Source organism: Taudactylus pleione, unplaced genomic scaffold, assembly GCF_031769625.1.
Source record: "Taudactylus pleione unplaced genomic scaffold, aTauple2 ptg000053l, whole genome shotgun sequence".
Classification (NCBI taxonomy): domain Eukaryota; kingdom Metazoa; phylum Chordata; class Amphibia; order Anura; family Myobatrachidae; genus Taudactylus; species Taudactylus pleione.
The window spans coordinates 34040326-34062016 of NW_028284455.1; the positions used below are offsets into that span (position 1 = coordinate 34040326).

General features: G+C 43.3%; 1 protein-coding gene across 1 annotated transcript in view; it reads right to left on the reverse strand.

The window, feature by feature from the left end:
• Positions 1-1244: 1244 nt before the first annotated feature.
• Positions 1245-21691, reverse strand: part of ZNRF2 (zinc and ring finger 2) — a 180247-nt gene continuing 159800 nt past the window's right edge. The window contains exons 4-5 of the mRNA XM_088462784.1: positions 18593-18673; positions 1245-8073 (exon numbers count right to left, since the gene is read on the reverse strand). Of these exons, the coding sequence (XP_088318910.1) occupies positions 18616-18673 (58 nt within the window). The 3' untranslated portion in view covers positions 1245-8073; positions 18593-18615. The remainder of the gene's footprint in view (positions 8074-18592; positions 18674-21691) is intronic.

Sequence of the window (21691 nt, forward strand, 5' to 3'; positions counted from 1 at the left end):
TACTTTCTATTTGAATGCCACCTGAACCGCCTATTGCCTGTGACCCCACCTCTGCTAAATGTATGCCATTTGTATGATCTCTGCTTGGGTACCCTGACTCTGCATTAGTCTTACTACTTGAATTATTAATTGCCATTACTCACTTGTTACATCCATATCTCATTTGGATTAACCCTGCACTTTATAAATAATCAGTACTGGGGCTAACCACATACCAGCAAACACTTAGAGCCGGATTAATTAGAGGCGAAATCGACCGTCTGTGATTTTACCAAAAAACGGAAGGCGGAAAAAAAAACCAGGCAGAAATAGTCGAAAAAGTCAGGAATTTGCGTCTGTACCCCAAAAATTGGCTGACGTACATCAGAAAATAATTTAGAAGTGTACTATTGGCCGTAATAAAAGTATTTACGGTACTTAAATTGCGTCGGCTGACTGCAATTTGCGTATATGAAAAAACTTTAAAACTTGATAGAAAGCAATTTTTTTTCCACTAAATTACTGTTCGACATAAATTTGAGGTACTTTAAAATGGGTGCAAGTATATTTTCGTGTCACTTTTAAAAACGGTTAAAAAAGAACCTGCTGCAACCATGTGCGATGTTTAAAACACTCGACGCAAGCATATCAAAATACCAGACCCAATACGTTAAACCCATTTTCAACAAATTTTTTCGCCAAATTACGCAACTTTTAAAACATTTTTAGGGTAATTTATCATTAGTGGGGTGTGTCCAATGGGGTCTGAAAGAAATCCTCAAATTTTAGTCAAATATACCATAGATATTTAGCATTTTTTTCCACCTGGTCTGAGCTGGTGAAAACTTTTTGCCTGTTTTTTGGCGAAAATCATCAGTTTTCACCGTTTTCTCTTTAGAAAATCGTGCGATTTTGCTGGAGGTCGCGAAAACGGCAGATTTTGCTGCTAATTGAATACGGCCCTTAGTGTTCCATGGGTATTGGGTATACTAGAAGTAAGTTACTATTTGTAAAGGCTCACTATGATTGGTTTTGATAATTGATCAAGTGTATGAGCTTTGTGACACTTTTCTACTGGACCTCTGTAGCTATCCAGGAAGACACAATAAGTCACCGCTAATAGCTTAGCTTAGTAACTATAGGCTTATCAAGGTTTTATTTTTATTTTGGAGCTTGGAACAATCTCCAATATCATTTACATCACTTAAACACACATGACAAGTGCAAAGACTCCGCTTGGCTGAATGACTGTGATGACACCGGCATTTTAGAAACTGAAAAGTCCGGCATCAAACCGGAACAAAATCACAGTATTTTATTAAGTTCATTTCACACACTGAATTAAGAATCCGGCCACTGACATAATTCCTTTGTACTTACTCTGCAGTTGCAACACTTTTTGAAATCATGACAAGAATTTAACAGTTACATAACAAAGGTAAACTTGTAGGGCACGTTTATTTTTATTAGTATGGATATTAAGCCACGATGAGCCACCATATGTCCAATGTGTAAAGAAAATGACAGAGATAATGGAGCTCTTCCCATACCGAGGATAAGCAACGAAGAAAAGATGACATGGATAATGAACAAATCAGGACTAACAAGTTAGCGTATATTAAATCCTTATTTTAAGATTTGTCTGAAATTCAAATTCTTGAATAAAAACATAAAATTGCTAAATGTTGGACTTAACTATACTTTGCATATTACCATGAAGCAGAAGAGGCCCAAATACATCAATATTATCATTTATTGTAGCTCCTGGAAGTGTGAACTTGTGTTCTGCGATATAACATTCCAGGAATCAGAACTCTGTTCTTAAATTCAAAGATTTCAACTGAGCCCGACCATTGTGACAAACCAGTGGTATTATAAGCACATTCATTCTGATAAGACACTTCAGTGTACACAGGTACAGACATGTAACCGCCAGTATGCATACAGTACCAGTCATGTCTACCAGTAATGGTGGAGTCATAGGGTCATTATTACCATAAAAACACCGGAACACTTCGTAACAATCTTATTTCTTACAGGATAGAACCATATTTTTGTAACATAATGGCCTTGTGTTAGGCGATGTGATGATATTTCTGCTACTGCCAAGTCCTGAAGGGTAACGCTGTGTACAATGCATTGAAAGCATTATACTATATAATAATGTGCTATGATAATCCATGGAAAAAATATTATTATTATTACCAATTATTTATATAGCACACACATATTCCGCAGCGCTTTTACAGAGAATATTTTGGACATTCACATCAGTCCCTGCCCCAGTGGAGCTTACAATCTATAGTCCATACCACATGCTCACACACACTAGGGTTCATTTTTTGTTGGGAGTCAATTAGCTTACCAGTATATTTTTGGAGTGTGGGAGGAAACCGGAGTACCCGGAGGAAACCCACGCAAAAACAGGGAGAATATACAAACTCCATATGGCCGAGGTGGGAATCGAACCCACAACCTCAGTGCTGTGAGGCAGTAATGCTAACCATTACACCATCTGTGCTACCTTATCTAGCAGTTACAATAAAACCTACACAGTACTTTAAAAGGAAAGAATCACTAGTTTTGTATATATTTTAAGAACAGTTCATTATCTGTAACATAATTACATGGACACACCGGAATTGTCAGTGCCCATGACTAAACCAATTAGCTGTTGCACAACTTTTATACTAGGTGATGATCTATACAGGCTACATAGCTGGATCCATGTATTAGGGCCATTTAGATGTTGAGGGGTCCTGATAACTCTGACCAGTTATCAGGGGCATATGTACCTATTGGCCAGGATGGCACTTGCCAGGGGGCCCAGCCAAGGGGGGGGGGGGCGCGCTGTCTGCCGGTGCCACCTATGGCCAAGGAGTAGAATCGGGCCGGGACTACCAGAACTGCAGTCCTAAGTACGCCGCAGTCTCCTACCCAGAACAGATATCCAGGGCCGGGCAGCCGCTGACGCTTGCCAGCGGCTGTCTGGCATGTACAATTATTGAATAAAGTATTTTTTTTATTTCTACACAAGGCGCACGTGACATCACACACATGCCTGATAAGTATGTGTGTGGGTTGCGGGGGCTGTACGCGAGTGCCAGGGGCTGGAGAGACAAAAGGTGGCTGGCTTGGGAGACAGAAGGGGTAGCTGGGGAGACAGAAGGAGGATGGCTGGGGACAGAAGGGGAGATGGGTGGGGAGACAGAAGGGGGTAGCTGGGGAGACAGAAGGAGGATGGCTGGGGAGACAGAAGGGGGTAGCTGGGGAGACAGAAGGCGGTTGGCTGGGTAGACAGAAGGGGAGCTGGCTGGGGAGACAGAAGGGGAGCTGGCTGGGGAGACAGAAGGGGTGCTGGCTGGGGAGACAGACGGGGGTGCTGGCTGATGAAACGTGGGCAGGCTAGGTAGACAGAAGGGGGACTTGCTGGGGAGACATTAGAAGTACTTATTTATCGTATAGTGTAATTATTCAGAAATTATGGGGGGGAGGGGGGCGCCAGTCCATTACGTTGCCAGGGACGCTCGGACCCCTAGATACAGCCCTGACAGTTATTGTGAGTTGTTATGGTATCTTGCCTGGCTCTGGATGATAACCAACCCCTTTAAAGTTGAAACTATTACTGCAGTTGACAGCTCCTCTAACCAAGTTGTTTTACAAAGTACTTAAATGTGTGTTGAATTATAAAGTGATACAAATATGAACCCAACAGTTATCTCTGCTTTGATACATTTTATGACATTGGTAAACAGACCCAGCACAGAATTTCCTTTCTCTCCTAACTTTCACTGTAGATGGAAAAACATTAACTTTGTACAATAACATGTATACAAAACAGTAATTACAGCATACTTTGTGTACCATAATGGCTGATATAAATTACCCGTAAATGAAAAGAAATTTACTACTTAAAAAAAAACAAAAAAAACCAATATTCTAAAAAAAATTGCATAGCTGCAACATTTTGGTGCCTTGATTTTCATGTTCAGAACCTGTAACACAAAGGACACCCACGTGCATTAACCCTTTCATCCCTGAGTTTTAGAGCTTGTCTGTACTTCATAAGTCATTAAAACTTAGAGTCAAATGACTAAGACCTTACGCCATATTACCATATAGCCTTTAGTACTTAAAGTTGATTATATGAGCAATGTATTTTAACAAAAATAACTTATTATATCCCATTTGCATGTTTTACTATGCAACTATACCCCAAAGCAGTGGGTTTATCCACTTAAAAACAAAGTGCAATATATGTAAAGTAGTTGGACTCGCTTCCACTGCCTCCTGCCCACTGTGAGCCAATGAAAAAAGAGTTGCATTGCTATTAGGGAAGCCAATCCCACCTCATGGCTTGCCTAATTGCAATGCATTCAATTGGGCCATCAAAGCCAGTTTCATAAGGGGCAGTAGGTTAGAAGCAAGTTTAAACTGCAAGTGGCTCTTGCACAGCGACTAGAGTGCTGCACTGTGAAAAAGCCACCAGGAGACGCAGATGCACCAGCACTTCTCCTTTGGATTAACCAATGCATGCCTGTAGTTTGTGACTGCTCTCTGCATATTTAGGACAGTAGTTTTTCTATAGAATAAGGCTGCTGTCTAAAAAACAGTTTTCAGATTCCTTTGTAGCAATCACAGATGATTACAAACATACACCTTTATTATAATGTCCCTTAACCTAGCAAATTTTACTCATTTTGGCAGTTTTATGACCTTAAACCTGAGTAATATTTACACAGCTGACATGAGGTGACAGCTGTGTGTGTGCATTCAGCATCTGTAATTGGGCACTCTCTCACACATACATTTTAAATAGACCGTTTCTGTAACTATTGGCAGCTCCTGATTGACACATTAAAGATGTCCGCTATGTGTCCTACACTCGTATGATTGAATGACAATTTCGAATATGAAAGCACCGCTATTGATAAATAACCCACAAAGCATCTGAAATCCATGACTTCAAGATCCTATTTAGCAAACACAGTCTAATACAGTTTAAATGATCCAAAGCTTCTTATTGTATTAAGGGGAACTATGGCTCTATTACAAAGTGACATATGTCATTCTACAGCTCTAAGGTCAACATATTACTGCATTAATGAAAGTCATTGGAAACTTCAGATTAAAGAAAATATATTTGTAAATTTAGTGATTTGTTTTGTTTCTTCAAAGTAAATGCTGTCAATTTAAGTACAAAATCTTATTGTTATGTTAAGGCATAACTTTCTTTACTTTGTCAAGGGGCATATTTACTAAAGGTCGATTTTAAATCGCTTAAAATCGACCAACATCGATTTGTGTTTCTGGGGCTAAATCACACATTTACTAACAAAAAATCAAATACACAATTGTCTAAGTATTAGTACATGTGTGATTTAGCCCCAGAAACGCAACATCAATGTTGATCGATTTTATGCTTGGACATAACTTTGTGCCTAGGTTTCACGGGCAGCATGCAGGTGAGGGTAGCACGTGGGTTGTTATCTTACCTTAGATATCTGAAAATGGCAGGTTATATTTATGAATATTTGTATATTTCAGACCTTGAACAACCTATTAATAATGGGTATAATCCAATCACAACAAAACGTATTGCCATATATGAATTAGAGGTGTATCTATGGGCAATTATCTGTTAAATGAATGGTTTCGCAAAGTGCACTTCACCGTTCCAATGCTTATATTTCATGTGGTTTGTCTGCGTGGTGACAAGGTCCCAATCCATTGTATTTTCCACCTAAAGCAGCAAAGCGGTCAGGGCCACCCCAGTGTCCACTACTTGAAATTATATCATTCAAAAATCATTATTTATTACTCAACATTTTAATTGATTATTATTTCACTAGAGTAAATTGAATCAATGCAATCATCTCACTGGTTCAGAAGTTCTTAACCTATGGGTTGGTACCCAGCATTTAATGCAAGTCTGTATAATTCTCTTTTTGCAAATGTATTTTACACTACTAATATTATATAGTGTAATAGTATTTTTAAATGAAAAGAACAATACTACTGAAATAAAGCAAAGCTGTCACATAGTACTATATTGGGCAAAACAGGTTATTATTTAGTTAATTGCTTTGCCTTTGCTCTAATTTGGCAAATGTCATTAGCAAATCCGGCTAAAAATTTAGTAAATATTACCAGATGACCAATACTGAAAACATGATTTAAAAAAACACAAAAATGTAATCTAATTTAGATAATTTAATTGGGCTCAATTTCCATCTTTCTCGATTTTTATCAATACTCTAATTTATTGTGATATTACAACATTTTATTTAGAAGTCGCTGACATATATAATATGTATATAAGGCAGTGGTTCTCAAACTCGGTCCTCAGGACCCCACACAGCTCACAGTTTCCAGGTCACCCAGCTGGTGCACAGGTGTATTCATTACTCAATGACACATTTTAAAAGATCGACAGGTGGCGCTAATTATTTTGCTTGTGATTCGGTGAGGAGATCGGGAAAACATGCACTGTTTGGGGTCCTGAGGACCAAGTTTGAGAACCTGTGATCTAAGGGTTATCTGAGAAAGTGACACTTTCCTGCTTATGTGGCGTTCACCTGATATCATATATTGTATCTTTAAAGCCTCATTATCCCCTATGCTTAAATGTTACTAACCTGCACCTTCCACTCCCTGAACCCCTGGTCCTGCTCCATGCTGCAGTTCCTCACAAAGTTCCGTGGTTTGTCTCTCAGTCTTGGCCGAAAACCAGGGTTTGAGGCAATGCAGGAGAAGGGGGAGAGCGGAAGGACCAATGAGAAACAATAATTACAAAAGACTACGGCTTTTGACTGGATCTTCCCACTCACCCACCTCCTCCACAGCCATTTTAAAGTGGCAAACTTAATTGTTTTGCCATTTTTGCATTACACAAGCCATGGTATCCCTAGGTAAAATGCCTACATAAAGTGGCCCCAGGGTGAAGGAGCAGGATAGTAACATTTAAACATAGACCCCAACATTTCCAAATACATTCCAGTTACTAGATGCATCATATCACACACAACAAAGTCTCAGCCTATAGTCTCTCTCACAAGTTTAAATCATTTGAATTATACCATGGCTTTTTGAATTTGAAACTTCTCAATAAAAATTACCTCATGATGCCCAGAGAAAAATAACTCACAGTAAGTATTGCATTGAACATTGCCTGCAGATGATCAATATTGAAAATAGGGACATTTCAATAGAGAAAATCTTCCAGGGACAAATCTATAAAACCTTGGAAATTAGGGGGAAATTGTAATCAGGTTTAATTTTTTTCCTAACTTATGTAAACAGACCAACTTTTTTCATATTAATGGCACTTTGATGGCTTATGTTCCCTGACTGGTTTCAAAATGTTTTACATAGTGGAAAGATGCAGTTTACGCTCGCAATAAGAGGTTCTCTGAGATGAAAGGGTTAAGTGGTAAAAGATATGTTGTACTATAGCCAGTACCCACTGGAGGCAACCAGTGAAAGTCCTTGTATGTATACACTGAGCAGACACCGGAAAATGGCGGATATGGGAAGTCCTATACTACCTAAGCAAAACACATGTACAATTTCACATTTTTGTCAAAGTACAAAAATTGGGTCTGTACCATAAAACCATAAACCGTTTTGATTTTCAATTTGGCATCTAAAAAAGGAAAAAATATATATCAAGAATAAATGAAAAAAAAATTATTTTTTTTTTCAGAGATGTCCTTATCTCAGTCCAGTCCAAGATCGTATGGTTGAATTCCCTTAAGAAAAAAAGTTTATTGGCTCCCGGCTGTATACATCTTATAAAACATTAACGCAGGGAAAAGAGTTAACTTTGGCCTACATTATACAATGTTCTTTAAAAGAAATGGAGGGGCACAAGTGTGTTCTCTTCTTAAACCATATGTGCAGCATTTTGAAAATCCCTGTGTGTGTCCTTATATTAAATATTTGGCACACTGATCTCTGAGGAAATCATTTGTATTCATTCATTGCTAGTGAGTCTAGGGTCCCGCCGACATAAAGGCCTAAAAGCCTCCTCTAAGGATATCCACAGAAGATTGTTCCTCAGGTTAATCAGTCCATACAGTCAGGGAGATAAAGCTAGAGGAAAGAAACAGACAATATTATTGGTGAACATATTACATATATGAAACATATTTTATGATGTCTTGTCAACATGCCTGAATATTCCTTTTTCCCCTCCCTAGGGCATCTTTTATGTGCCATCCCAAGTCCCCCAACACTGTAGCCCACTATGGTGATAACATTCACTGCATTCCACCAGCACAACCACCACATAAAAATCAGTTATTGAATGATCCAATGGTAAAATGTTTATAAAGGAGATTGGACACACATTTCATACTTAGTATGTGCAGCAAAGAAGGGTATGCTTATGTCTGTATCATGATGTTTGCATATCCCTGACTTGCATTTCCTTATACCTGAGAGGCGAAATGGGGAGAGAGAGAGCGAGCATAGGCCGTTTTACCTTGTGCCCCCTTTCCAAGGGTACGCAGTCGGGAAGCCGGCGGACCTAATCCCGATTGCCGGCTTCCGACTGTCATATCCCGGCAAGGGTCTAAAGACAGGTGTCGATATTCCGCCACCTGTCATTAGGTATACGTCGGGAGCCCGACGCCCGGCATCCCGATCGAAGGGACGCCAGGTACCGAGCGCGGATAGCTGCGGGGGGGGGGGGGAGGAGGGTTAGGTTTAGGGTTCCCGGGGGGGACTTAGGGTTAGGCACCCCCCCTGGAGTTTAGGTTTAGGCTAGGGGGAGGGGGGGTTAGCATTAGGCACCCCCGGGGGGGACTTAGGGTAGGCACCCCTAAGTGAGGGTTAGGGGGTAGAAATAGGTTACTCAATACTTACCTTAGGACGAGCGGGATTTCCTCCTCTGCCGGGATGCCGCTGTCGGGATTCCAACTGCCGGGTGATAAATCATACCGATTCCTTTCCAAGTAGCAGACATCATACTTAGTTTGTGCTAGTTACTGCATAAGTGTGGAAAGGGGAGTGGGGTTGGTAGTAGGCGGGGTTCCCCTGAAAAAGTCACAACCAGTACTAGTCTAGGCTGGTAACACTATAACAGGGAATCCCACAGCATGGGTTAATTGCTGTCCCCAAGGTGATCCAATTCAGCGGGAGTTGAATAGCACTGGGAAGTTAGTCCCGGAGCCATTCAAATCAGCGAGCTGTTTAGTCCGACACTTGCAAGTTAAGTCGAAGAATGCCAGTTCTTGCAACAACATGGGTGTTCAGTCGCGAGAACCAGCATTCTCCGACTAAAGTGCCAGCCCCGAGGCTGTTAGCACTGCCATAAGCCGGTAAACAGCCAATTTAGTCGGATTTCTCCTTGCACCCTCAGGTGGGGGCGAGAAGAAATCATTTAGTTGACCTAACAGCGCGCTGCATTGAAGAGCTCCAGGAGTTCCCTCCCGGCGCTATCAACACCACGCTGAATTGATTCGGCCCCTTAATTTGTAAAGGTACATTAGGTAACACACAAAAAGAATATACAAAAATCCAAAGAGCATGTATCAGCTTTAAATAGCACCTAGGGTGGGAGGAGGAAGAGGAAGGGGGGGGGGGGGGGTTTGGAGATGACGCCAGGCAGTGGAGTCATAAGCGCTTTAAGCACCACTGAAAAATAACAAGACCTTCTGGGACAATAAATAGTACCTAATCACTGATATAAAGTTAATCCAGGCCCGATAGGGTTCTATTATAATAAATATACCAGAGAGTCCACACGTCAATTAATTTGGAAATGTTATCATTGAGGAGAGCAGGTATTATACTCCACGTAAGTGGTGTGCCAAACTCTATTGAGGAGAGCAGGAATAGAAGGCACAGCAGACTGCTTCCTCCCCAGGACCTCTTCATGCACAGAGCCTGGCATTTTTCTTACACAGCTCAGCCGGCCTGGCTTACAGAAGAGTGCGGTCGTGGCGCCAGCCAGAAAGGGGCACTGTGAGCAACAGATATGCTGATTGCACGGAGCCATCCCCACCAGAAAGTAGGATCCTGGCCGGGGAGCAGTGGCATAACTAGGGTATTTGGAGCCCAGGGCAAATTTGAAAAGGGAGCCCCCCCCCCCCGATGTGCGCGTGGTCACTTAAAAATGGGGCGTGTCTACATGACACACCCCTTTATTTTCACGCTGAACATTCCTATACATATGCACCTTAACCCCAGTAGTACCCCTTATACAGTACCCCCAGTATGCAGTAGTGGTCCCTCTTATACAGCCCCCAATTAGTTCCCCTTACTCAGTACCCCCAGTAGTGGCCCCCCAAATGCAGTGCCCCATGTAGTGTTCCCCCTTATGCAGTGCCCGCCGTAGCAGTCCCCACAATGCAGTGCACCCAGTAGCGGTATCCCCTTATGCAGTGCCCTTTATAAAGTGCCCCCAGTAGTAGTCCCCCCCTATGCAGTGCCCTTTATATAGTGCCCCCAGCAGTAGTCCCCCCCATGCAGTTTTCCCAGTAGTGGTCCCCCTTATGCAGGCACCCAGTAGTGATACCCCCTATCCAGTGCCCTCTGTAGTGGCCCTTCCTATTATTGCCCCCAGTAGTGGTCCCCCCAGTGCAGTGCCTCTAGTAGTAGGCCCCTTTTATAATGCCCCCAGTGGTAATTCCCCCCCAAGTAGTAGTCCCCAGTAGAGGTTCCCCCTCCCGATTAAGTGCCCCCAGTAGAGGTCCTCCCAATAATGGTGCCCCCAGTAGTAGCCACCCCTTCCCCGTTGTGCCCCCACCCCCAGTAGAGGTCCCCCCAGTAGTAGCCACCCCCCTCCCCCGTTGTGCCCCCAGTAGTGCAGACAGGTTTAATAAATATATATATATAAAAATATACTTACCTGAATCCACGCTGCTGCTCCGGACCGCGACACCGCTCCCACCGCCGCCCTCCAGTCCTCCTGGGCTGGCGCGCTCAGCATTATGGGAGAGACGTCATGACATCTGTCCCATTACCCACTGCAGGGGTGCTGCAGCAGTCAATGAGAGTCTATCTGACTCTCATTGGCTGCTGTTTAACACATGCATCGCCGCCAGCGCTGGCGGCGATGCGTGTGTTATGCACAGCCTGAGCCCGCCTCCTAGCGCTACTGGGCAAGCACTCAGGGGGAGGGAACGGGCTCAGCTGTGCAGCACAGGACCGGCGCTGGAAGCCTAGCGCCGGTCCTGTGTAAATGTGTAGCGCTGACCGCACTCACTGCGGTCGGCGCTACACTGGTGGCTTACTAGGGCGGGCCGGACAGTGGCCGGCGGCGCCCCCTCGCGCCACCGGTCCTACGGCGCCCAGGGCACGCACCCCGCTCGCCCTGTCCTAGTTACGCCACTGCCGGGGAGTGCCCTCTACAAGTCCACTCTGCCTCAACCCCGGCACACCATGCATGGGAAAGCAAGCATTGCTGACATAAAGCCTCCCACTCCTATCTGGGGGGGATGTGCGATGGGCTGCTGCTTCCCTCCTGTGAAAGGGTTGGGTCCACCCCTGAGTCCCCCCCCCCTTGCCTACCTCATAATGCCCTCCAGCTTTAAAAAAGGAAGAACACTGGTGTTCCCCTGTCACAGTGGGATACCTCCCTGACAAACTGCTGCTGATGATGATGACATCATGGCATGCTCACAGTGTACGTTAATGTGCTTTATATATACATTCTTGCAAACATATTTAACCAGCTACTTTTATTCAAAATAGTCATATAATTGCTCCATTTAATGGCAGCACACATTTTATTGTAAAGTCTTGGGACACAAAAGTGTTCTGCTCTAAATTTTGTCTATATACCAGTGGTTTCCAAACTGTGCACCGTGGCACCCTGGGGTGCCTCAGGTTGGTGCTCCAGCACTAAATCATATTATTTATGGTCAATGTGATGTAAATATGTGGACAAACAAGCACAAACCTGTCCATCACCACATAACTGACCCTAAGGATGACAGGAAGCACAATTTACTTCACTGTACTACTTTACTTGATTTTCTTCTGAATTTCTCAATAACAAACGTTTGGCTTAGGGGTGACGTGATAACACTGCTGACACTCTAGGGTGCCGTTATTCAAAAAAGTTTGGGAACCACTGTTATATACAGACTACTTGCATACAGTAAGCTGAATGTCACGCCAGCAATTCTGTCTGTGTAGACTTTACACAAATCCAGACCTGCTATCCAAGGAACACCGGGCCTGATTCCGAGACTTACACTAATGCGATTGCAGCTGTAATCTCTTATGGACTGCAGTTGCTAGAATATGCTAATGTCTTCCAAAGCTTACTCCAGCATAGGGACGCCCACTGCTGCCTTCTCATATCTGTCCGATGCAACAGTGTAAACATCGGTAACATCGGAGCAGATCGGGCAGCCACGCAGCTTGTTACTCAAGTCTGACCTGTCTCACACACTGCCACTCTCCTGACATGCAGAGAGCTCTCATGCGACGAAGGAGATGGCAATAGCTAATTTATGCACGCCCATGCGTGCATACCTCCCCCAAACGCTGTCACTCACTTTGCCAGTGAATCCTCTGTGTGAGCGTCATCACAATACAATCGCATGCGGAATGGCTAACAATTGCTCGATCTGCGTAAATATCGGCATCACGTAAATCTCGGAATCAGACCCTTTGTCTAGAAGACTGAATGACAGCAGTCAGCTGTGATGGAACTGCTGCAGTGCCACACAGGACCAGTAGGTGGAGATGCAGTCTAAGGTAGGACTGTACAACAGCTATAACTGATTCAGCATTTTGTTGTGTTTTCTTATTCCATGTATGAAATGTTAAGTTGCAGTTATCTGACTATAGGACATCTCCAGTGTAATACTGTTCCATGCTCAGTAATGATCAGATGTCTCTATATTGATAGTTTACTACTTGCATAAAATAACCATTCAATTTGAAGCCATAAGATAGGTGCACACCTGACAGTTCAGAGGAGCGATCCACAATTTTTTATTTCTTTTGACAGCTGAACAATCTAGAGCACATCCCGTTTCCTGTATATGCACTACACAATTATCTGTACACACTGCATTTCATACACAACATCTGCACAGGTCTGTGAACGACAGTCAGCTCCGTGTGCGGTGTGCACACTGGGCCTGATTCAGAGCCGGACGCTCTGAAAGAGCACTCACTCTGAATCAGGGCGGTTTTTTTTTTTTGGTGCGGCCTCCGGGCCGCTAACATAGCTGTGAGTGACCACCCACAGCTATTGCGAGTAGCCAGGTGATGGTCGTGATACCATCGGGGCTTGCGACGAGACCCTTGCGGTAGGATCTCATTCCCGCAAGCCCCAGTGAGCATCTGGCTCTTAATAGAGCCGGAAGCTCACCACTGACATCACTCGTGATGTCAGTGGGGCCGCCCCCAAACGGCAGGAGTTCTGTCGGGAACGCCATTTGGCCAGCCAACCCCCCTGCCCACCTCCAAAACGGTGCGAGCTGTCGATCAAAATCGACAGCCGCCCCTTTTGGTGCGAGACCCAGAGCGACGGAGTGCCCGTCGCTAGCCGGATCCTGTGCATGCGCAGGTCGGAGCCGGCTCTGTCTGACCAGCCAATAATTCAAGTATTCACTGAAAAGCACACAAAAATGCTCTATTTGGGTGTGCACAAAGTATTTTCTATATACAGTATTTCCTTTAGCTTTTGGGCACATTAGCTGCACTTCATCTATTTAGGAGGTTTTGATATAACTTTAACTTTGTACTTAGAAGCTATTAACATGTGTCTATCAGCCTTCTCAAGCTCTGAAAGGCTCCAGTCAGTATCTGTCATTAGACGTTATGGGGAGAATTCAATTAGCAGCAGGACTGCTGCAGCTCCCAGGTTTAACACTCAGAGCTATTCAATTAGCAGCCTGTTTCCTTATGCGGTAACCTATAGATTCCGGGTTAAGTACCCAGAGCAATGTGTAAAGGCTCGCAGGCAGCGGCAGCTGGCACTGAAAGCCATACTTACCAGAGATTTATGTTCACCTCTCAGAGTAACGTGAATTGGATATGGAAATACCAGAAGCAATGGTTCTAGCGTTACATCAATTTACAGCATTTTACAAATGTTAAAAACTCATCTACAATTCAATAAAACAATATCAGTCGATACATGGCTTAAAAATCTATCTGGCTTCTACATTTGTTTGACTGGCTCCTACAATTTTGTTATACAAAAGGATTTTTACCAGTGTTAGTGTGTATATTAGACACATGGGTGATATCTTTATTAGTAAGAAAATACTTACACTCTCTCTATATATAATTACTACTATATACAAAAATATACACATCCAAGAAATCATGAATAAAGTGAAAAAAACTTAATATGTCTCATGTTCAATGTAGAGATGGGAAAATAAAGAAGTAGCAGTTTGGCCCCTTCCAATGCGTTTCATTAGTAATGAAGTGGTGCCAGGGAGTAACCACACTGCAGTTTGCCATTCATATCCTTCAGACTCTGGCTCTGCTACTCATCTCGCTAGGTGGACAGAAAGAACTACCTGTACTGTTTTAGTTACATATGTAAATAATAAATTATTTCTGATATAGCATTATTCATTCCTTTGTTGTCCGCTCACATACATACTTGCCTGATGTGGAGTAAGCCTAGGAAATTGCTGAGCATTTTATTAAATGAGTAACTTTGTATGCGCATTACGCATACACTACGCATCATTGTATGTCTGTCAATACCACGTATGTGTCCTCATATACCTAGCCTCAATACGCCATGCAGTGCGAGACGCCTGGTGCAAGTGATCCACCAGCTCTCATGTAACTCAGCTTGCGCCAAGCGTCTTTTTCACCTAAAAAGGCGTCTTAGTTGCAATCGGATGCGACAAACTGCTTCACGAGTGCACTGATTAATTTAATATGCGACACTTGTATATGTGAGTCGCACAGGACATGGCACGACCAGGAGGGCTGGTTGGCGTGATTGCAGCAATAGTGTATGAGGACACAACTGTACATTGTCGCTCACCTATCTGGTCACAGTCAGCGATATGCATTTTATCTCTGCATATATATAACATTTGTGCCACATATGTCAGCAAGTTACAGTAGCTAGTAACATATGGCTCTCAGCTGTCTGAAGACACTGCCCGTAAGCTGAGATGGGTTTCCTCCTCCTGCCATTCTTTGGGAGAGTTTACGCATGTGTTACCAGCTAACCTGTCTGTGATCAGCACTCCTCAGTTTAGCACTTATTGGACCTCACCTATCAGTCAGTTCAGTTGTACTGTACACATGCACTTGTACACACCCGGTGAACTTGAATGAGCATCGGCATCTGACTTTCTAGCTTGCTTCTTGGCTACTCTCTGTTATTGGATTACCATGCACTGACCTGACCTCCACTTTCTTATACCAAATATTTAACTTGTGTCTGGGTTACGTTCTTGCCTTTTCCCTGCCTGCTTCTAATGTCTATCTGTGTACAATTCAACACGTTTTTAGACCTTGCATTGCCTAACCCTTGTCTGCTGATCATTGCTAGCTGTGCACAAACTGTGGACTGTGTGGCTATGAATTGTTTGTGGCCTGATACTTTGAGAGAGGTGAGCAACACTTTAAGACACCTGTATCAGTGCAGTTGCTCATGACAGATGTGTCCTCCTCCTACATCTTTGCTGCAGTTGCGCCAAACAGCCCTCCAGGCGCGCCAGGTCCGTGCGACTCTGCTAGCCACAGGCGTCTTTTTTGCAGAAAATGCGTCTTGGTTGCTCGCAGATATAAAAGTGTAACATATCAAATTAATCACAGAGTCTCCCGGTGCATCCTAGTCCCATCACATTGAGACTAAGGCTCATTTTCAGCAAAAGAGGCGCCAGGGCTAGCAGAGTTGTGCGGGACCAGGCGGCTCACTCACGCCAGGCATCTCTTGCCGTGTGAGGTATTCAAGCAAAATGTATGAGGACACATTTGTATATAATCTCATATACCTTCCTCCCCAAAAAAAAGAAAAAGGGCAACAATAGCTGCCTGTGACATCTCTTCCCTTTATCACTACACATTTTTTTATATTTCTTTTTAATAATCAATAAGCTTCCATAACTATATTCTATATACTAATGTCATGTTTGCCAACCGTCAACTTTACTGCCCGTGAATAAAAATATGATTTTTTTTCTGATTGTAAAATACACAGGTGTCCTTGCTCATCTAGCCTCAATACGCCATGCAGCGCAATATGCCTGGTGTGAGGAGCTGTCAGGTCCTGTGCAACTCTGCTATCGTTGGGCGTGTTAATAATTTTTTTGCACCGAAATTGAGTGTTAGACCCGTATTCAATTAGTTTCGCACCCGCGATACTTTTCTGCCCGCCGCACTTTTCACCTACTTCGCGGGTTTTGGCCGCGGAAACTTATCGTGCGCGCCCCCGCTATTCGCCGTATTCAATTCCAAAGGACGCTAAAATGCGTCCCGGCGAAACTCAAACAGGCGAAAAGTGCTGTCAAAGATGGGGAAATCAGCCTAACACCCCCCAAAAGATGCACTAACATTGGGGATCAGTATAGATGTCCTCGAATAGCCCCCACGAAGCTATTTGTGGTACTTAAGTGCTTTCAATTGCCTCTATATAGCATCTTTGCACAAGTGGTGAAGAACAGCATTAAGCAGTATGTTTTTGTGAAAATAAGTAGTCCTGTCAGATTTGGAGTTCTTCGAAAATGGTTTAAATTCGCTAAAGTGAAGTTTTAAGTGATGACAAAAGCGCACCTTCGGAAAGCGCCTGCAATCAAAAAAACACCTCCCCCATACTTGCAGACCCCCCCAACAGTCTATTTAGCTACTTTTTATGTGTGTACCCCCACTTTGTACATTTTCACCCCCATTTGCAAAGTCATTTTTTGGGGTGTTCTTTTTTTTTTTAGTTTTTTTTTTTACGCAGTTATCCTTTGGGGGTCTGTTCCAAGGGTGCAGAGTGGTTTCCGCACCTTTGCACCCCAAAACCGCAATTCTGCACTGTTTTCCGCCTGCTATTCATAGGCGAAACTTTTTCGCCTATTACATTGCATTGATTTTCCATGTATGCGAAAAGTGTTTGCAATTGAATATGGCGAAAAGTTTCCGCCTGGTGAAATGATGTCATCCGTGACAATTTTTTGCGGATTCCGACTTTTCGCCGCTAATTGAATACGGATTGCAATGATTCATTTGATATGTGACACTTGTATCTGTGTACGACAGACTGTAAATGGAACTTGGCGTGGCAAAAAGCTGCATTGTAGCACTTCGTATACAGATTGAGAGAATCAGTCGCACACAGATATACAAGTGTCACATCTTAAGTTAATCAGCACAGTCTCCTGGTACATCCTAATCAAGTTCAGGATCCAGACCGAGAGAGCTTCCGATTGGTCACGCCCCCTTTCTGCGCAGCGAGCCTGCTCCAGCTTGTCAGTGTGAGACGCGGCCTTGTACACCTAGCCGCTGGGACAAACACGTGGTGGACACCTGCACTTCATCCTGCACCCGAGCAGTACAGCGCTACAGATCCCGTCTGGGAACCTCTGCCTCCACACGTGGCTCTCTGCTATTAAGCATCAGAGAGCCACGCTCACCGTTGACCACCCCCTACACAGGTATCCATCCGAGTGCTGACTAACCGGGACGCCGGTATTCAGCGGGACTGTATATTGGTGACACTGTGAGTTTACATTAGAGACACCACTGGCTGATACATACCTATGTGCAGGCCTTAACTGCAGGTCCCAATAAGTCTATGGACTAACTCTCATTGACCCTTTCCCTGCTGGGTGACTGCATAAGCGGGATTTCTGCTTACTGTGACTTACAGTGGTTATTTTAAGTTTATCCCACTATCTGTGGATGTACTAATATACAAGACATTTCTGTTCTACAACTTTGCATGCACTAACAACCGCTGTGTTATGTCTATATTACTATACTAATATTCTATTTGACCTACCAGGAACCCCCATTTGTTATTTATTATTGGTCTGGTTTGATCCATTACTTGGGATTTTTTATATATCCTATTTCTTAAACATATAATTTTATTTATTTTTTGATTATTGTGTCATATACTATATGTGTAAACGTTATATGTATATTTATTGTATGTATGTTATTCTATTTTTTAAGTGATAATAAATATAACATCACTGTCCAGCGCTCTCCCGACTTCTTTTTCGGCATCCTAATTGCATCACATTATCGGCAGAAAAGACACCCGGCGCTAGCAGAGTCTCACGGGACCAGGCGTGCTGAGAGGGGCTGCTTGGTGCAACTGCGACAAAGATGAATGAGGACATATCTGTAAAAGAAACATCCTATTGACCATAATAAATGGGACTAAAGATGGTCTCCAGTGCTGTGCACCTCTATATATTTATTTTTATTTCCAGAGGCCTCCTGTCCTTTAGGTGTATTTTACTGGTTATCAAAATGTGTGTAAAAATGTCAGAGCGCTGGTGAATTAGCATGTGGTTGTTTGATATGGACACATGAATATACTTATTCTGATATAAATACGAGCCTGCGTGTTATACATTAACTTGAATAATGTAATAAAAGCTAGATGCAGAATGGAATGCTATCATGTCTGTACTATAAGCAGAAATAGCGCAGCCATGTACACGTTATTTACCTATCATACAGGACAACAGGTGTCTAGTCTGAAGGGTGCTCGGGACATGATCGATTTACTTCAAACCATTCATCTATGCACCTGTCAGAGAGAAGAAAACAGCATACAGAGAGTTTCATTAGAGGGAAACAGATGTCTGTGTAAGGATGGAAAACATTTTCTACTCAGTATATGATAAGATAGCGTTCCTTAGGCTTTGTAACCACAAACGATATATAAAGCATTTAGGGCCTGATTCTGAGTTAGACGCAGTGGAGCGATGTTTTTCGTCACATGCATTCCGATTTTCTTCTTACAGAGTCATGGAACAAATGCAGCTGGATGGTGACTGAGGTGGCTAAAAAGACACCTTATGGGAGTGTTGCAGGCATGTCGCTGAAAACGGATGTGTACATAGACGCACAGACACTCACATAGAAGCTGCACCTACAGTACCATAGGGCAAGTTTCCATGGTGCGACCTAAGATGCAGCAGACAGTAATGCAGAATCTATAGAGGCTGCGAGTCCTTGTACATTTACATACACGGCTGTACACCAGGGAAGGGCTTTGTGGCAGCACAAACACAACGCAGCAAAGGAAGCAAGGACGGACGCAGCCGTATCAACTAGCCAACATAACTATGTAACCTGAATAATTTCCATCAATTTCAAAAGTATTCAGAAGGGATGAAAGCATGCTGCAAATATATGTGTATACAATGTGTTCTATGCTGCAAATATATGTGTATACAATGTGTTCTATGCACAAATATATGTGTATACAATGTGTTCTATGCTGCAAATATATGTGTATACAATGTGTTCTATGCTGCAAATAATATATGTGTATACAATGTGTTCTATGCACAAATATATGTGTATACAATGTGTTCTATGCTGCAAATATATGTGTATACAATGTGTTCTATGCACAAATATATGTGTATACAATGTGTTCTATGCACAAATATATGTGTATACAATGTGTTCTATGCACAAATATATGTGTATACAATGTGTTCTATGCACAAATATATGTGTATACAATGTGTTCTATGCACAAATATATGTGTATACAATGTGTTCTATGCACAAATATATGCGTATACAATGTGTTCTATGCACATATGTGTATACAATGTGTTCTATGCACAAATATATATGTATACAATGTGTTCTATGCACAAATATATATGTATACAATGTGTTCTATGCACAAATATATATGTATACAATATGTTCTATGCACAAATATGTGTATACAATGTGTTCTATGGTAGGGTTCACTTAGGGTGAAATAAATCTAGAGGAAGGAGGGCCCTGCACAAGGCTTTACATTCTATAAGGAAAGGGGAAGGAGTGGGGGCATTAGGCTAAAACAGTAGGTTTAGGATGTAAGAGGGAAGACTGGAACAGGCAGAGATCTGGTAGGCTAGGGTGAATAAGTGAGTTTTGAGGGAGTGTTTGAAGCGCTAAATGGAGAGTCTGAGAGAACAACAGTGAGCGTTCTACAGGTTAGGGGCAGCGTGGGAGAAGCCCAGGAAGAGGGAGTGAAAGTTGGTAATCAGTGGGGAGAGAGGCGGCTGCAGCTGGCTTACCATAGAGGGCAGGAGAGTGTGTGCAGGGAAATGAGGTTGAAGATGTAGGAGGGAGAGGAGAGTGAAAGAGCACTGTAGATGAGGTGTTAAAACTGGTTCAGTGGAGAGATGCTGAACGCAGGTTTCCGATTATAGGGAATATGCACGTGCGCTGGACCCGTTCTGCAAATGTGCAGAACAGGTCCTGTGTGATCGCACGCAGCCCCTGCTATACCTCTGCCTAAATGACAGGAAGAGGCATTTAAGGGGGGTTGCGGGGACGGCCAGTTTTCCCGGAAACGGAAACATGTCGTACCCGTTTCCTAACCTCACAAGCTGGCCAACCTGAGTAAGCTGAGACTTACTCAGCAGGCCAGCGGACCGGCAACCGATGGATGCGATGGTGGTCGCAGTGCTTGGATTGCTAATGCAGCAGGGGGTGTCATACAGGGGGTGTCAGATGGATTTGCAAGGATGGAATTGCAAAGCTGCCTGCGTGCAGCTTTGCAATTCCGTCCTAAGCGGAATCACCCCCTTAGCAAAAAGTGCACTACTGTAGGTACTTAGGATTAGGTTTTTCTGTTGCAAAAGAACTAGTATAAAGTCACAGATAAAGCATAACGATGCATGGCGAGGGACCTGTCTTTTGCCTGTAAAACATGGATTGTTTACTTTTTCCTCAATTTTGCAAGTTAGTATGCACAGTGTACTAGATACTTAGGATTTGTGTTTTGACGCTACTAAATAGCAAAATCAGTAGTGTGCTATAAAGGGCTAATTGGTACGATTTGAGGATCAGTATATGTGGACACATCTGTAGTACTCACAGGATTTACACTACATGTCTTTTTTCTAAACTCTTTGTCCACTACACTGTAGGGAACTTTGAGGCACGTTTATGATTCCAGTAACTAGCCTTATAATAACACACTTGGGGCTCTATTTATTAACATTATTTTTACTAAAATAAAGTGAAAAAGGGTGTTTTCACACCCTTTTCACATTATTTTAGTATCACCTGTAGTTATTAGAGGGCAATTGGAGTAGAATTCGTAAAATTCTACTCCAACCCCTAATTATCACTTATTTTTAGTAAAGCAGATCGCATTTCCCTTAATTGTAATGGAAAATGTGATCCGACCAGAGTTACTAAAAATAAAATGTGAAAAAATATCGGGGAAAGCCGTGTGATAATAACGCCCCCTGGAGGTGGCGTTATGCAGGGTCTGACCCGGTTACCGGACTCCTGCCCTGCTCTAACGGGGAGAACAGAGCCGGGAGTCGGTCCCAGTAATCAGCTGTGTGGTCTAAACAGACCGCAAGCTGATTACAGTAATGTAATGTCTCCCCTCCGGTCAGCTGGTCTCCCACAGTGCACTGCAGCCCGGTCATCAGGTGATCGGGCCCCAGTGCAGTATGGGAGAACACCTGACCGGAGGAATGGAGACCATCACCGGGGGCTGGAGCATACAGGTAAGTGCTATTAAGGGAGGGGGGGGGGTCGCGAGGGGAGCGGGGGGGCTTAGCGCCGGGGGCGGGGT